We start from the raw sequence: 16578 nt of genomic DNA on the forward strand, positions 1-16578 counted from the left end.
TTTCAGGGTCGTATTGGTACACCCATGTTTCATCAGCAGTTATAACACAGCCCAAAACATCGTCTTGCCTCTCCAAAAGGTCTTGGCAAACTTCAACTCTCCTTTGCTTTTGTTCATCAGTGAGCTCCTTTGGGACCATTTTTGCACACATCTTTCTCATGAAAAGATTTTCCTGTTTCTCCATTGATGTTTATTTGGTCTGCTATGCTTCTTACAGTCAGCCAACAATTTTGACGCACAATTCGACAAATTTTTGTTATGTTTTCGTCAGTTCTGCTCGTTACTGGCCACCCTGACCGCTCTTCATCAGTGACACGTTCTCTCCCCTCAGGAAAACATTTAATCCATTTGTACACTGCCGTTTTCTTCTTGGCATTATCCCCATAAACTTGTACTAATAATACTGCTGATTTCACTTCTACTCTTGCCAAGTTTAACAAGTAATTTAATGTTTGTTCGTTGCTATAATTCAAGATCAGACATTCTCGTGATGGCACACAAAAACACGCAATAACAATAATGAACGCCACTCAGGAAGACCTCGCCACACTTCAACATGAACACAGCTGTGAGACACTGATATACCAAGGTTATGAAACCTTACCAAGGTGTTTGTACAGTGCTACCAATATAAGCGCATGGTGGCAAGTTCACGAACTTAATTGTCAGACCTTGTATTGCTGGAAACTTCTCTGAACTAAGCAAAATATACTTGTACTTTAAAAACTCCCTCAACTCATTCATTTATATCCCCAAGAAAAGTTATTTTAAGTACTAAATAAATGAAAAGAATTTTCATTTCATCTGAATATACCAAGTTGGATTTAATTTTTTTAAAAAAATTCAAAAAATATACTTCAAATGTCAAAATATTTATCCCTCTACCCTTTTCTCAATTAAATATAATAGAAAGAGAATCAGGAAGCCCCAGAGGAACAATAAAAACCTGTATATGAAATTCTAATTAAACAGATTAAAGAGAGACTTCAATTTTACCTTTAATGCTATCTTTTTTAAAAAACTCAGTAAAATAAAGCAATACATAAAGATCTAATAAATCTGGGTGGTCAGTACATGTGTGATTGGTATATTATTAACACACAATTTTAGACATTAAAATACTTCACAATCTTTAAAAAGTTTAAAAAGCATTCTTAAATGAAATAATCAACAGAATATTTTTGGTGAAATTGTTCCTTGAAGAACCAACTGTGAGTATAGTTCAGGAATGTGGCACATGATTTACTATGCCTTTTCTTGAAATCTTGGTATACGTCACTGATCAACTGTATCTTTTTTCTGCTAAGACTATCACAAGTTTCAAAATTCTTTTCAAAGCGCTTCAGGAAAATGTCAGAATGAGCAACACACCATGGAGTCTAATTGCCCTTTCTGGACAAAATGAATTTGTAATCATGCTATCTCTATCTCAGTTAACTGGCAGGTTTGAGGAATGGAGATTTTCCTGGTTAAGTGCATTATTTAGTATAGATTAAAAAAAAAAATTATGTCTATGGTTGTGAAAATACAGTATGGGCAAAAAGTGCTTAACCAGAATAAAATAAATATTCACAAAACTAGATGTTCTCTTGTGAAAAGTCATGTTCTCCATGTCCAAAGGAGGCAGTCGGGCTTTTTTTTCTCAGCTAAAAATAAGGAAAAGGGACAACAAGAACACATTCTTAGAAGTTGGGATAGTTTTTGAAAAGTTCAACAGCCTTTAAACGTATTTTAATCTAGAAGATTGTTACCCACAACATCAAGAACTCAGATCTTTGCTTCGCTGGGCTTTTAAAAAAATCTCCAATAGAGAGAGGTCCCATTTTTGGTTTCCTTTTAAAATAGAGAATATTTGAAGAAGCCCAGACCTAAGGATCTAAGTAATGTTCATATAGCCTATTTTAAAAGGCCCAAGATCTAAATTTTAGTAGCTTTTTTTTTTTTTTTTGGAAATGCAGTATTCAGTTTCCTGCCCTTCCTCCTTATTCACACTCTAAATTCTGGAACTGTAAACTTTTGGGTACCATCTCAGTACTAACAAGGAAAGATACTATCCATAGCTCAATTAAGGGCTTTTGACTTTTTGATTTGTCTCAAATTGCACACCGTCTCAACAGGTAACAATATACTTCCTCCGTCTCAATAAGTAACATGATATACAGTACCAATAGGACACTATCCTCCTGTATATTTTATAGGTAAATGTTAGCTATTCTTTCAGATACAATGCTGTTTACACGGGTATGATAGGGTTTTGGACAGAACATGCCCGTAGTCAACAGGTCAGAAAACAACACAGGGCATGGAACAAAAGCACCTGCATTCAAATTCTTTAAAAGGTAGATTAAAACAAGTTAGTGAAGGAACAGGGGCTGCTCTCCATTTTTCTATTTGCTGCAAAAAAAGAGCCTTTTTTTTTTCCAGTCCCTCTATGTGAGGGACTGAGGTTCAAGGACTCAGAGTCATAGAAAAAAATGATCAGATGACCAATGTTTCATTTTTTTAAAATTTCCTTTGGCAAATGGAATTTTGAGCTTCTCCTTCCCAACTTACACTCATAATTTTAGTCATTATAGGATTCTGATTCTATAAATGTCTGTGGTACAGGTCATTTCACCTCGAACGAGGTCTCATGTTTCTAGTACATTCTTTCCACTAAACCGTTTTGCTTCCTTTCCTAAGGGAGGTGCCCAATGAAGCTCCTGTTGCTTAGAATGAACCTATATTTTATAAACGTAATGGTGAACAAATACAAAATTGCATGCATACTATGATCAATGACCTTGCTGTTCCTTAACATAGCAAGAAAGCTCTTGCCTCAGGGTTTACAGAGTTCTAGCTTTCTCTGCTCATTAAGTGCTTTTCTCCAGACAGCTACATATTTCACTCACTTCCTTCAGGTAACTCAAATATCACTTTATCAGAAATGTCTTCCCTGACTACTCTGTATAAAATAGCAATTCTCTACTCTCTTTATTCTTTCCCAGTATGTATTACCTGACATATTAAATATTTATTATCCACTTCTTATATATAGAATCTAAGTTCCACAGAGTTCAGACATTGTAACTGCTGAATCCCTGAGTGCCTAGGACAGGTCTTGACAAAACAAGCATTCAATGAATACTTGTTAAATTACTGAATTTTAAAATATGTATTTGATAAAGAACAATAAAGAAACATATCAGAACTGGGAAAGCTTTTAAAAGGACAATTATTTAGATTTTTCCCTCCAATTTTGTAAATGATTTTATATTTTTAGATTATTTGAACAACTGTTTAGCTATAACAAATTATCAAAGGATTTTAGACAGTATGTATTTCAAAACGACTTTTAAAGTATTTTTTATCCGAAGTCATTTTTGACAGGTAGCTAGATAGCTAATAATAGCCAAGTGCTTCTCAATTTTCTAAGATACTATAATGATATCCTTCCATTTAAACACACCTGTAGTCAGGATATTACTGCATCGATTCTGTAGTTAAGCAAGAATGAATATAATCTTAGAGCAGTCAGATGCACTATAAGAGGAAGTAAGAGCGTGATTTGCTGATTGCTGAGTTCCCTTTCCTCAATCAGATTTCTCTCCAGTAAGGATCTGAGTCATTCAGGTTCTAAACATGATCAGATAATTAATCATGTGCTAATTCTAAACAGCACAAGTTTTCGACGCTACAAGGGAAAAATGATTTAATATTCAAGCCTGAAAAAAACAGTAACATGTAATAATTTGAGGGCGTTCAGGTTCTACCCTAGAAATGAGGACATGTGACGCTTATTTTTCATATTTAAAAAATTATAATGTACTCGATAACTCAAGCTTACAGGCTGTACTCATTTTGCTTATTACAAAATCTGTCAGACTATTACCTATTTTTCCAAATAGATGATTTTACAAAAGGTGCTTATAGTCCCCCAAGTTAGCTCAAAAAACTTTCTAATCAGTAACTTAACCAAATGAATAGTGCTGTGCCAGAACTTAACTGCTACATCTAACAATAAATTGTCCTGTAGGAAAAATTCAGTTTAACTTGATGTACTAAGTCTTTATTTCTCTTTCAATGGGAGCAGAATCCACCAGAATTAGGGAGAAGAGCAATGAAAAGGGTTTAGGCTTCTGGGATTTGAGTGTAGATAAAGATCTAAGTCAGTAAGAGCCCCTTTTTAGTGGTATAACCTGTCCTTCCACCCACACGTAGCCTCAGAAATTGCCCTATGTACATCCTAGTCCACCTCCTATTGCTTTCATCCACGGTTTCCTTCCTTCTGCCCAAGTGCTGATCAGAATATGCAGTTTTACAGGTCGTCTCCTCTGCTGTGGCTGAAGTACAGGCCTTTGACATTAAGTTTTCCCTGCTACCACTCACCTATATGTACCAAATGTAAGTAGGTTTCTTCCCAAATCAAATTAGATGGCTTGGAGCAAGCCACACTTGTCATTGTCAAAAAAGAGCTAAAGAAACCAATAAATCATATTTTTAAGAGACTGTCCAAAAATGACACATATTTTGGATTAATATCTGACATGTAAGAAACTATATTGTGAAATATGCTATGCAAAACGAATATCAAACTTTAAAAATGTATCTACAATTTATATCAAACAGAGATCATCTACTTAATGGTCATCTTCGCCTTATACATTTGAGTACAAAATTTTACAGCCAGACTTATATATATTAAAAACCAAAATTTACTTGGTACTATGTTTAAACACATTAGCTTTAATTTTTATAATAATCCTTTGAGAGTTTATTATTTTCTCAATTATAGATGAGAAAACAAGACTTAAGAAGGTGAAGTAACCTCAAGGTCACATAGCTAAGTAATGGTGAATCCAGTCTCTGGACTCCAAAATGCATGTATTTAAACACCTACACTATGTTGCTTGCTATACATCTCTACAGGTACATTAAGTCTTATAGACAACTCAAGTGTAACTGTCCAAAACCACACTCTTAATTCTTTTCTGTACATTTAGTCCTCATCAAACGTTCCTTACTTATAGATGCCTCTGACCTAGTTGCTCAAACTAGCCTTTCAAAGATTCCCTCTGTTATCTCTTATATTCCACCTAGCTCCTAAACTGCCTAGAATCCATCCACTTCTCTCTATAGACTGTCTCAATTTCAGTGAGGCCTGAGCTACCTAACAGGCTGAAGCATAAGAGTTCTCCCTGAAGGTACACTCTAGCGGTAAGAGTATACTGCAGATAGGATATACCGTGTTTTCCCGAAAATAAGACCTCGCCGGATAATCAGCTCTAATGGTCATTTTTTTTTTTTTAAACAGACATTATTACTTGAATACCACCAATTGGTTCATTTTACTTACTCTTGGTTCTTCTTTTTTTTTTTTTTTTAATTTTATTGGGGAAGGGGAACAGGACTTTATTGGGAACAGTGTGTACTTCCAGGACTTTTTTTCCAAGTCAAGTTGTTGTCCTTTCAATCTTAGTTGTAGAAGGTGCTTTTCAGCTTCAAGTTGTTCTTTCAGTCTTAGTTGTGGAGGGAGCAGCTCAGCTCCAGGTCCAGTTGCCGTTGCTAGTTGCAGGGGGCGCAGCCCACCATCCCTTGCAGGGCTCGAGGAGTCGAACCGGCAACCTTGTGGTTGAGAGCCCACTGGCCCATGTGGGAATCGAACCGGCAGCCTTCAGAGTTAGGAGCATGGAGCTCCAAGCGCCTGAGCCACCAGGCCGGCCCATCTAATTGTCTTTTGGAGCAAAAATTAATATAAGACCCGGTATTATATTATATTATTTATATTATATTATACTGTATCATATATATCATATCATAACGGGTCTTATAGTAAAATAAGACTGGGTCTTATATTAATTTTTGCTCCAAAAGACGCATTAGAACTGACTGTTTGGCTAGGTCTTATTTTCGGGGCAACATGGTAGCTGATTAAAGTAGCAAAGGAATAGGCTCAAATTCCAAAAATAAGGCTAAATGCAAGCAACATTTGACAGGATTAAACTGCAACATCTGGGACAATCTTTTTGAGTTAAAATTCTTGTAACAGAATTTAAATTATTTTTCTATATCCTTTTCTAGCTATTCACTCCTACCTTATTCCCAGACATGGGCTAAAAACCTGCTTAGTGATGCTTCCATAGCAAAACCCTCCCCTTTTAAATACATTTATTTACCTACATACCCTGTTTCCCTGAAAATAAGACCTAGCCGAACAATCAGCTCTAATGCATCTTTTGGAGCAAAAATTAACATAAGACCCGGCATTAAATTAATATTATATCATATTATCTTATATTACCGGGTCTTATAGTAAAATAAAACCAGGTCTTATATTAATTTTTGCTCCAAAAGACACATTAGAACTGATTGTCTGGCTAGGTCTCATTTTCGGGGAAACACGGTACCTGAAGATTTTTGAAAACTGTCACCAACACAAACCACTCACTTATATACTAAACTTAAGTTCCTTTTTCCTTCCAAAGAACATACCACCACATGAGAAAGAGGCAGGTAGCCCGTTTTCATTTACCGTAGAAGGATTTTATAAAACTTAAGCTCTTTAACCAAAACATGTAATAATAATAATAGCATCTTTTAATACTTACAGTGTCTTCTATTTTTAAAGTATTTTCATATATATTATTTCATCCTTCAGCAGTCATGTGAAATAAGCTTTCATAGTTATTATTCTCAGATTAGAAAACTCTCAGACATTATCATTTTGCTTAGGTCACAAGGCTATTATGTAGAAGAGTCAGGACCAAGCACTAAACACAGAGATTCTTCATTCACTACTTTTTCCACTAAATATCATTGCTTCTATTTTTAAAAATGTTTTGCTATATAATAATAAGAGTTCTCTTTGTAAAAAAAATCTCATTTTTTTTCTTAAAGTATTTCAACCATTACTTAACCTATATTTAATTATAAAAGAGGGAGAAAGTAAGATCGAGAAGAATGCCACCTAAAATCAACTTCATTTAAAATCTCTATGTAAAAACATATGATCCAAAGAAGATTACAAATAAATATTTCTTTTCCTATTAGAATCAAAGAAAGTAAAATTCCATAGGAGTCAAGTTAAATCTCTAAGAAAAATTTTAACCACATTGTTAATATAATAGCCCAGAAAATAAAAATAATTATGACACATAGAAATGAACTGTAAAAAGCATGCACAGAAAGGACATGCTTTCATTTAGACAGCATGCTTCAATTAATTTGCAGGCAATCTAAGGAGAATGTAAAACTAATGTATAAAACTTCCCTACTTTGCAATTAAATACATATTTACAGAAAGTCTGCTCTTCTTTTGGTCAGAACAAGCCAACAACAGCAAGTAGTCAGAAATTATAATATAAAAAAATTTAAGAGGAAATGGATTTGCTAGACTCATTGTATTTTCAGTCTGAGCTTTAAGAAATGAGTGATTATTTGCAATGAAGTTGGCAAGACAGGAAGTTGAGTTAAAATTTATCAATCTTTTAAATGGCTTTTCTAAGTACAACTTTTATTGTTTTGAAAAAGAGGGAAATTTCCGTGTTTTATACCTCTTTGTAATAATGTATTTATTTCTACTGTTGACCTTGAATCTTCAGAGCTCACAGAAATAAGATGGATTTTTAGAAAAATAGATGGATTCACCAGTTCAAATTACCATATTTCCTTTATTTAGAGGAAAGTCGGGTAGTATAAATAATGAAAAGCCAAATAAGAGATCCAGGAAGAAATTAACTTAGAAGGCGACCAACTACGCAGCTTATTCTTACCTTGGCTGTTTTTTTCACGGGTTGACATTTTTGCTGGTTGAGACAAAAATGACATATCTTACAATAAAAACTGAGCATTTCTTAAATGACTATAATAATGCACTTCTCTTTACTTATTAAGAGCTAATAAAGTACAGTTAATGAAAACAGTCAATATTCCTAACAATTAGTAATAATTTAACTGATGTAGAAAAGCAACATAAATATTTTTAAAAAGGGATTTATTTACCTTGGTTGATGATGACATCTTTATGCCTACAAAAGGAATTTAAAGACATTTATTTTATAATTTTATTTGGCTCATCATTAGAATCACCTGAAGAAATTGTAAAAGGTTCAATGCTTAGGCCACATCCCAGATAAATCTCTAGAAGCGATTTTTAAAAGCTTCAGTATTTTAAAAAGCTTCTCACTGGTCTCAACTACTAATATATATTATTTTATAGAACAATGGATATTCTATAAGATTACCTAAACGATGAAAGCATAGAAAGAACTTATGAAAAACACTCAAATCTTATGGGACCACTGATTTATTATGAGTTGAGGAGCATTAACAAGAAGACATCGCCTTTTCTAGAACATTTAAAAAAATAAATGCACTTAGAAGAAAAAACATAAAATTATAGATTTTTTAAAAAAGGATTCAAGCTAAGCATTTAATTATACATGCAAACATGATAGGCACATAATTATTAATTTTTAGATACAACTTAGAAAGCATAATACTTACTTGTCTGTATTTTTTATAACTTTTGATATTAATTTTGATGTTGAAACAGCCTTCAATAATTTATTACGACTATCATCTGAATTTTCCCATGAATTATGTGACTTTTCAGTTGTTGGTGGTCGCTTTATGCTGGAAGAAACATATTAAATTCTTAGAGAAAAATTCTCAGTAAAATGACATGTAATTTACAGTGTACATAGAACATAAAACAGCAATTAACATTTCCTAAAGCTAATTCAGAAAACAGAAGGAAGGATTAGTTGAAAGGTTCTGCCTGGATGAGTGAAGGAGTTACGCAAGGCAATGGCCAACTCTGTATTATAATTGTCACTATTATTTAGAAGATTCATTAGAAAAATATTACCTGATTTTTTAAAAAATGTACTTTTGTTGTTGTTAATGGGGAAAAAACCATTTGCTTAAATCTCCAAGAAGCATTATTTCTCATAATTTGTGAAACTCTGTGAATCTATGAAAAAACATGTACTTTTCTCTAAGTCATTACAAGGCTGCTATTTTTGTTTTTTTATGTCCTCGTTATATATGGTAAAAATGACAATTTCTAAATAAACTGTGGGACTAAAACTTGTTTTTATCTTTCAGAGACAATTTTACCCATGACCAGAACTACATATGATTTAACACAAGAATGTTGTATTATCAATACTAATTCCATATACTTATAACTGAAATTTTTATATTTATAAATGAGTTTTTGGCTGCATTGCTAACTATCTTACAACTCATCCAGTCTTCAAGACTTCTTGCAATAGTATATCCAAAGAGCAATTTAGAATGGCAAGCACATTTCCAAGAGACCTTAAGAAGCTGAAAAAAAGATCTGGAACAAAGAAGACACCAAGTTAAATTAGAACCTTAAAGAGATTTATTATTAAAAAAGCCACCTTTAACCACACACACTCCAAAGTTGTATAACATTAATGAGCTATATCCAAGAAAAACTCCATATGAGAACAGGCAAAAGAATTACAAACCATTTAGATAGCATAAGAATCTGTGTGATACACAGAGAGAGCATTTTTAAAATGTTAAACATGCATCAATGAAGTGAAGGGTTTTTTGTTTTCTCAAATTTCCATTAGAGACTTGAGGCAAAATATTAAACTGATCAAATAAAATATATTATAAAAATTTTTAACAATGATTGTCATTTATTTTACTAAAATCCTAGCCAGTTCTGGGAACGGTTTAAAATTTCCTAAGATTTCCAAACAGAAGTATGATGATAAAATATATCTATACCTAATCATACGGCTGGAACCAGCATTTCTAAAGCAGGCAGATTTCATTAAGTTGATGTAAATATTTGATTACAAGGCAGCTGTAGCACTGAACTCTCAGCATGCAGGTTTAGATCCCCAATTTAGGCTCACACACATTGTTAGAACGTTTCTTCCTTCTCCCCCTCTCGTAACTTTAAAATATTAATTATTACAGACACAGAGAGAAGCCCTCAAGCAAGCCTTTAGCATAGAAAAGACCAGGTGAAATGGATTCACTTTTCTACTCAAGGAAGAACTTATCCTCCCAAAACCGAAACTGAGATGCAGTCACAATGAAGCGCCATTTGCTGAGAGGGGCCACTGCAAGTTGATGGTTGTAATGATGCCCAAATGTGGAGAGGATAATTATATATGACAATTTTTAAATTATATATGGCTATAAATTTATGCATAGTTATATATAAATTTTTAAAATTCTGTAATTTTATTATAAAAACACTGTTTTGGTTTTAGGTTATCAAACTGTTTATAACTTAGTTTTTTCCCCAGTTTTAAATGAGAAATCTTGTTGACCTTAAATCTTCATTTCCCAACGTGCTAAAATATAGATTACAGCAACAAAGAAGGAAAAAAAAAAGCCACCCAGCTTTCTCTTGGAATCCATGGATAGCCAACTTTTTCCATGTCACAGAACTTAGGTATCATTACAACCGTTGCCTAGCGCTGTACTTGGGGACAGTTAAAACCTTTTGGTGGGAGTAGAATTCTTGCTTTCTTGAGTTTGTCTGTGTGTTTGGAGAGGCTGTGAAGAGGGCTGGGGAGAAGGTGATGCTCGAATTTGTGGACTTTGATCATTAGAATGAGATTCCTCTTTTTTTTCTCTCTGTCCTTGTGGTTTTTCTTTCTTTTTTTCTGTACCACTGTAAAATAAAGTATAACATGGAACAACACATATTTAAACAAATTAAAAATATATATCAAATGATGGAAAAAGTGATTATAGAATTCAAAATCCTAAGTCATACAGCTAATACAACTTATACTGCTCTCATTCAACAATGAAGATATTTTTTTTGAAAATTCTGAAGTTATTAAAGTCTTCAGTGAAGAATTTATAAGACTCTAAGGTATTTTATCTACGAAGATTGCCCCTTTCAATCAAAATGACTTCTAAGGCATTTGCCATCTTGGCAGATTTTGGGGGACAATAGAAGAACTCTTAACTGACTTCAACCTACCAAAATCAGAGCATTAGTGACACTTCCCATTACGTTTATAAAACATACTGACATTGGAAGCACACTGAATGCTCATGTTTAGTAGGTTATCCTAATTCCCATTTCTTCTGTATACTTCTGCTCCCGCCAGTTGAGTTTCAAACTTACCAAGAGTCAACTGTTTCTTCCCCTGAATCTGTTTATGCTAGTGATACTCGTTATTTTAATTGTAAGTTAATTAAATACAAAGAAAATTGACAAAATATACATAGAAAAGAGAACTGTAATTTCTATGAAAACTAAGTTGAATGCTCTGGAAAGATTCTATAAAAATGAGTTAGTAAAAAAAGAAATCAAAAACCAAAACATTATATTTTGTGTACGTGAGACAATTGTAAGAGGTTGAGGGGAAAAAAATCATAAAGATATGGGTTCTAATTCATATTGTTTTGTGAGTTTTAAATTTCTTACTCTGTTTTTAAAAAAATGAAACAAAAAGTTATAAAAATGATTTATGGTTATATTTTATGCAAGATAGTCAATAAGGAAACTATGCGAAAACCGCAATTACTTTTGCACTAGCCTAATAGAAAGGGGGGTGAGAGGCTCTTTCAAATTGACAGATGAATATATGTAAATGTTTTATGTTAAAATATTTAAAATATTTATGTATAAATTCTGTTATTCCAGAATTTGACTCTTTGACTCTTGATTAACGAAGCACCTGCCATTCCCAATCATACTGGATAAGATTCCTTACGTTACACAAACAACTTTTGACAACGCTACAAAGCAGATGAAATCAAGACTTGAATTCCGGGGTTGGAAAGATAGAAAACTATCTATCAACTGTCTATACTTCTTACTTAATCAAAGGACATTTTAAACAAATATACATAGTATAAATAATGTATTACATTATAATATTTTTAAATGTTAAATATAATTTTAACAGTGACATTTCCTAATCTGATTTAGTTCTGATACCTTTCAGTACCCACTTCATGTTCAATTTTTTAAAGTATGTGTTGAGAAATACAATTCTACCTCAAAAATATCCAACTAACTTTGAAATTTGTAACAGTTAGAAATTACTTCTTGTTGTTCTTCAAACTATCCTGAATGCATAGGTCACTTAACCTTATGTGAGCCCAGTACAACCTGAAAGAGAATTTCCTGCTTGGTTATTTAAAAGCAAAATTTTACAGAGCCCCTGCATCATAAAGTAACAAACTCACATAGTAACTGCTGAGTCACTATCATGCATAATACTGATCATTGCACTATACTTTAGCTATGTAAGAAAATGGGGCAAATCCAAACTATTACTGGACAAAAGGAAGTTGATTAAAAGCTGTAATAAAAATTTCCACTATGCGTTTTTCTTATAATTTATCCTTTGTTTCTTGAAAGTGGAGCACTGGTAATAAATTTTGGCATGCTACAGAGGAGAAAGTCTAGATTTTGTAATGAAAATGACTTCAACGACAATTCTAGAAGGGGCTTTAAAAAGGCCTAAAGATCTTGTCATTTCTTCACCATTCCTGTAGCCAAATGTCTGGTTAACATCTATAAATCCACATTGATGAATAATTCAGTCACTGGCATTGGTTTACTGAGGTAACCATTTTCCATCAGTACATTGTAAATATTATTCTACTACTGAAGGTCCTCAATCATTCTTTGAAGAAAATAGTTGTAAGATTATGTAATTGATCTCTTGTGGTCTCTCCAAACACTATATGGAATAATTTGCTAGGAATTACACAAAAGCAATTTTGATGAAACAATAAATTGATGAAAAGAACATATATGTACAATGTAAATCTGTAATCCACCAAACTTTTATACTGCAGTATTTCCACTGTCCTCCTGCCCTTCTTCCCCGAACACACACACACACACACAAACACACAGTATTACAGTATTTTGAATTAAGACTTAATTTTCCAGTCATAGTTGAAGAATAAAAGTTATAGTATTTCACCTCCTCTTAATGCAGATACATATCAAAGATTCTATTTCTCCTTTAAAAATGCTGTATCAAAGAATGACAAATACCATATGATTTCACTTATGTGGAATTAAAAACAAAACAGATTCATAGATATAGAAAACAATCTGATGGTTACTAGAAGGGAGGAAGCGGAGATTTGGATGAAAAAGGTGAACGGGAATTAAAAGGTACAAACTTCATTATAAAATAAATAAGTCACAGGGATATAATTAATGTACAGCATAGGGAATATAGTCAATAATAACACAATAACTGCACGGTCACAGATGGGTACTAGACTTATCGTGGTGATCATGTCCCAAGGTATATAAATGTCAAATCACTATGCTGTACACCTGAAACTAACATAATACTGTATGTCAATTATACTACTTTCATAATAAAATAAGCATGCTGTATCAAATGTATCACTTGCTACAGAAAATTCATTTGTGTAAGTACATTAAATATAGTGATGCTGATCTCAACAAACGCTTGTTAAAAAAGTAAATAAAACCATGAAATGAATCTGCTTTCTTTCTTTAGTAACAACTAAAAGCTGCCTCACACAACTCAGTAGGTACAATGAATGTAAACTGAGTGCGTATAGGCTGGATGTCTCTATATTCAGAGTTAGAGAATTCAAAGGACACGCTCAAATTCTATAAGACCTATTTCATATTCATTTCAAAAGTAGACTGAGTTATCACATTCAGACAATTCTATGTTAGATTCCCCCCCTTACAAATGGATACCTTTTAGCAGCAGATGAAAGAGTTTCTTTTCTTGCAACTGAGACAGAGCTGGTATGACTTGGTTTTCTGTTTGCACCACTCCCATTGGTTATACAGGACATGGAAATAGCTTCTCGAATGCCTGGCTGGCCTAAAGATGGTTAAGAAAAATTTTTTTAACATCAAACTTCAAAATACTTCTCAAACATTGGAGTTTTAAAAATTAAGTCCATTCGTGTTTGGAACTAGTAAGCAAATTGCTACCCCTGGTATACAGAATACAATACTGTCTCAAGATTTAATCTGATGAAAACACACGAAAGCCATGCAAAGTTGCTAAATGGCAGCACGACTCATTACCTAGCTAAATGGTTTGCTCTCCACACATAGCATCATCTTTAAAGCACATGATCCAAAGTTGTGCTTCAAAGTAAACCAAAACTCTCCATGTCACTGATTTTCAGAAATAGCTCAGGTCCTATCGATATTTAATTAGAAATCCCAGAAATCATCAATGTTAAAGCTTAGCATGTTATTCCATATTAATAAACCATAAGTATACAAAGTAACTCTGCTTTCTTAATTTATACAGTAGGACAGGAAGATTCAAAGTCACAAAACAGACACATCTATTCAAGGGACAAATTTATTTAAAGATTTGGTAATAGAGAACAATTTTGAATGTTTGGACCCAGTTTTCTCACATACACACAAGAAAATCTAACTTTTAACTCTAGCCACTCTCATGTTTGTTTGTTTGCTTCTCTTCATAAAAGCACAGATTTAAAAACTTTTATGTATAGAACCTAAAATACCACACATGATGGTTTAACACAGCATTGTTGATATGAATGAGCAGCTGGGGCCACCTGTATCTGCTTCCTTAATACAGAGATTCCTGTATCTATATTAAGGAATATAGATATTCCTTATATGGAAAGACCAAATGACCCAGCAAAGACCAAATGACTCAGAAGAGAGGAAGTGGGAGACCTACTACTGTATTTATCTTTTGAAACTTCCCAGGAAAATTTTCACATATTATAAGGTACAGTAACGTCCCAGATTATGCTAATATCACTTGTCATCAGATCTAGTGCTAGTCTGCCAAACAGGTGACTTCCTGTTTTATTACAGCTTTTTTGAAAAAAATTGTGATGTAAAATACTCATAAAATTTACCATTTTAACCATTTAAAAGGTACGTTCAGTGGCATTCAGTATATTCAATGTTGCGCAACCATCACCATTATTCAGTTCCAGAATATTTTCATCACCCCAAACAGAAACCCGGTACTCATTAGTCACCATTTGTTCCTCCCTCCCTCCCTTCCTTCCCTCCTTTCCCTCTTTCCCTCCCTCCCTTCCCTTATCAACCTTCCTCCCTCCCACACCCTTATCAACCATTAATCTGCATTAATCTCCACAGATTTGCCTATTGCAAATATTTCACATACATGGAAGCACATACAATATGTGCTCTTCTGTGTTTGGCTTCATCTACTCAACCACAATGTTTTCAAGGTTCAATCCATGTGGCAGCATCTCGAGTACTTTCTTCTTTTTAATGGCTGAATTATATCCCATTGTATGAATATACTACATCGTATGAATATACTACATCCTGTTTATCCATTCATCCATTGATGGACATCTGTTTCCACCTTTTGGCTACTGGCTACCTTTTGGTGAGTAGTGCTACCATAAACATTTGCCTACAAGTCTTCATTTGAACATCTCTTCAATTTTTTGGAGTATATAATTAGGAGTAGAATTGCTGGGTCCCATGGTTATCTTATGTTTAACTTAGTGAGGAATCAACAAACATAGCAGCTGCACCATTTTACAATCCCACCAACAATGTATGAGGGTCCCGATTTTACCACAGCCTTGTCAACACTTTTTCTTTTTTTAACTTATAGCCATCTCAGTGAGTATTAAGTACTCTCTCACTGTGGTTTTGATTTGCATTTCCCTGATGATGCGAATCTTTTACTGGGCTTGTTGGACATCTGTGTATTCTTTGGAGAAGTATCTATTCAAGTTCTTTGCCCATTTTTCAATAGGAGTACATGATGTAAACTGTTAAGTCTTCCTTCTTTTTTTTAGTCATTTCTAACTAAAGGTTTGTCGATCTTTTTTTAAAAAAACTTTGGTTTCATTAATTCTATTGTTTTCCTATACTCTACTTCATTTATCTCAATCTTTATATTACCTTCCCTCTGCTACCTTCAGGTTTAGTTTTTCTTTCATTTTCTATTTCCTTAAGGTTACTGATTTGAGATCTTTCTTTTTTTTTAACGCAGGCATTTACAGCTATAAATTTTCTCTGAACATTGCTTTTGCTATATCAACAGCTGGTTTTTGAAATGTAAATTGTTTTACTTTTTGTTAACACCAAAAAAAAAAAAACATAACCAAAAACAAAAAACATTAGCCACTATATGAAAAAACATAAAGTCTGCAATCCATTTCTCATGCTCTTTCAATGTCCCAAACCTCATCTCAAGAGAAGTCAATGACACCCATTGGAATACCTATAACCGCCCCCCACCCCCAAAACCTAAAATTAACAAATGTTGGCAAGGATGTGCAGAAATTGGAACCCTTGTGCATTTCTGGTAGGAATGTAAAATGGCACAGGTGCTGTGGAAAACACTATTAGCTGCTCCTCAAAAAACTAAACACAGAATTATTGTGTGATCTAAAAATTCCACTTCTAGGTATATATACCCGAAATAATAGATAGCATGGAGTTGAGCAGATACTTGTACACACACGTTCATAGAAATATTATTCACAATAGCCAAAAGGTGGAAACCACCCAATGTCCATGGACAGATGAATGGATAAATAAATGTGGTATATATTAGGTTGGTGCAAAAGTAATTGCGGTTTAAAAGG

General features: G+C 33.4%; 1 protein-coding gene across 5 annotated transcripts in view; it reads right to left on the minus strand.

Moving 5' to 3' along the window:
• The window catches only part of EML4 (EMAP like 4), a 140029-nt gene that overhangs the window by 54912 nt on the left and 68539 nt on the right, over nucleotides 1-16578 (minus strand). For 2 of the 5 annotated variants that reach the window (XM_033124696.1, XM_033124697.1), the window contains exons 3-7: nucleotides 13697-13826; nucleotides 10475-10648; nucleotides 8485-8613; nucleotides 7981-8006; nucleotides 7752-7784 (exon numbers count right to left, since the gene is read on the minus strand). In XM_033124696.1, coding sequence (XP_032980587.1) covers nucleotides 7752-7784; nucleotides 7981-8006; nucleotides 8485-8613; nucleotides 10475-10648; nucleotides 13697-13826 — 492 coding nt within the window. The remainder of the gene's footprint in view (nucleotides 1-7751; nucleotides 7785-7980; nucleotides 8007-8484; nucleotides 8614-10474; nucleotides 10649-13696; nucleotides 13827-16578) is intronic. The other 3 variants (XM_033124698.1, XM_033124699.1, XM_033124700.1) reach the window with 3 other exon arrangements.

Source organism: Rhinolophus ferrumequinum, chromosome 13, assembly GCF_004115265.2.
Source record: "Rhinolophus ferrumequinum isolate MPI-CBG mRhiFer1 chromosome 13, mRhiFer1_v1.p, whole genome shotgun sequence".
In the NCBI taxonomy this organism is placed as follows: Eukaryota; Metazoa; Chordata; class Mammalia; order Chiroptera; family Rhinolophidae; genus Rhinolophus; species Rhinolophus ferrumequinum.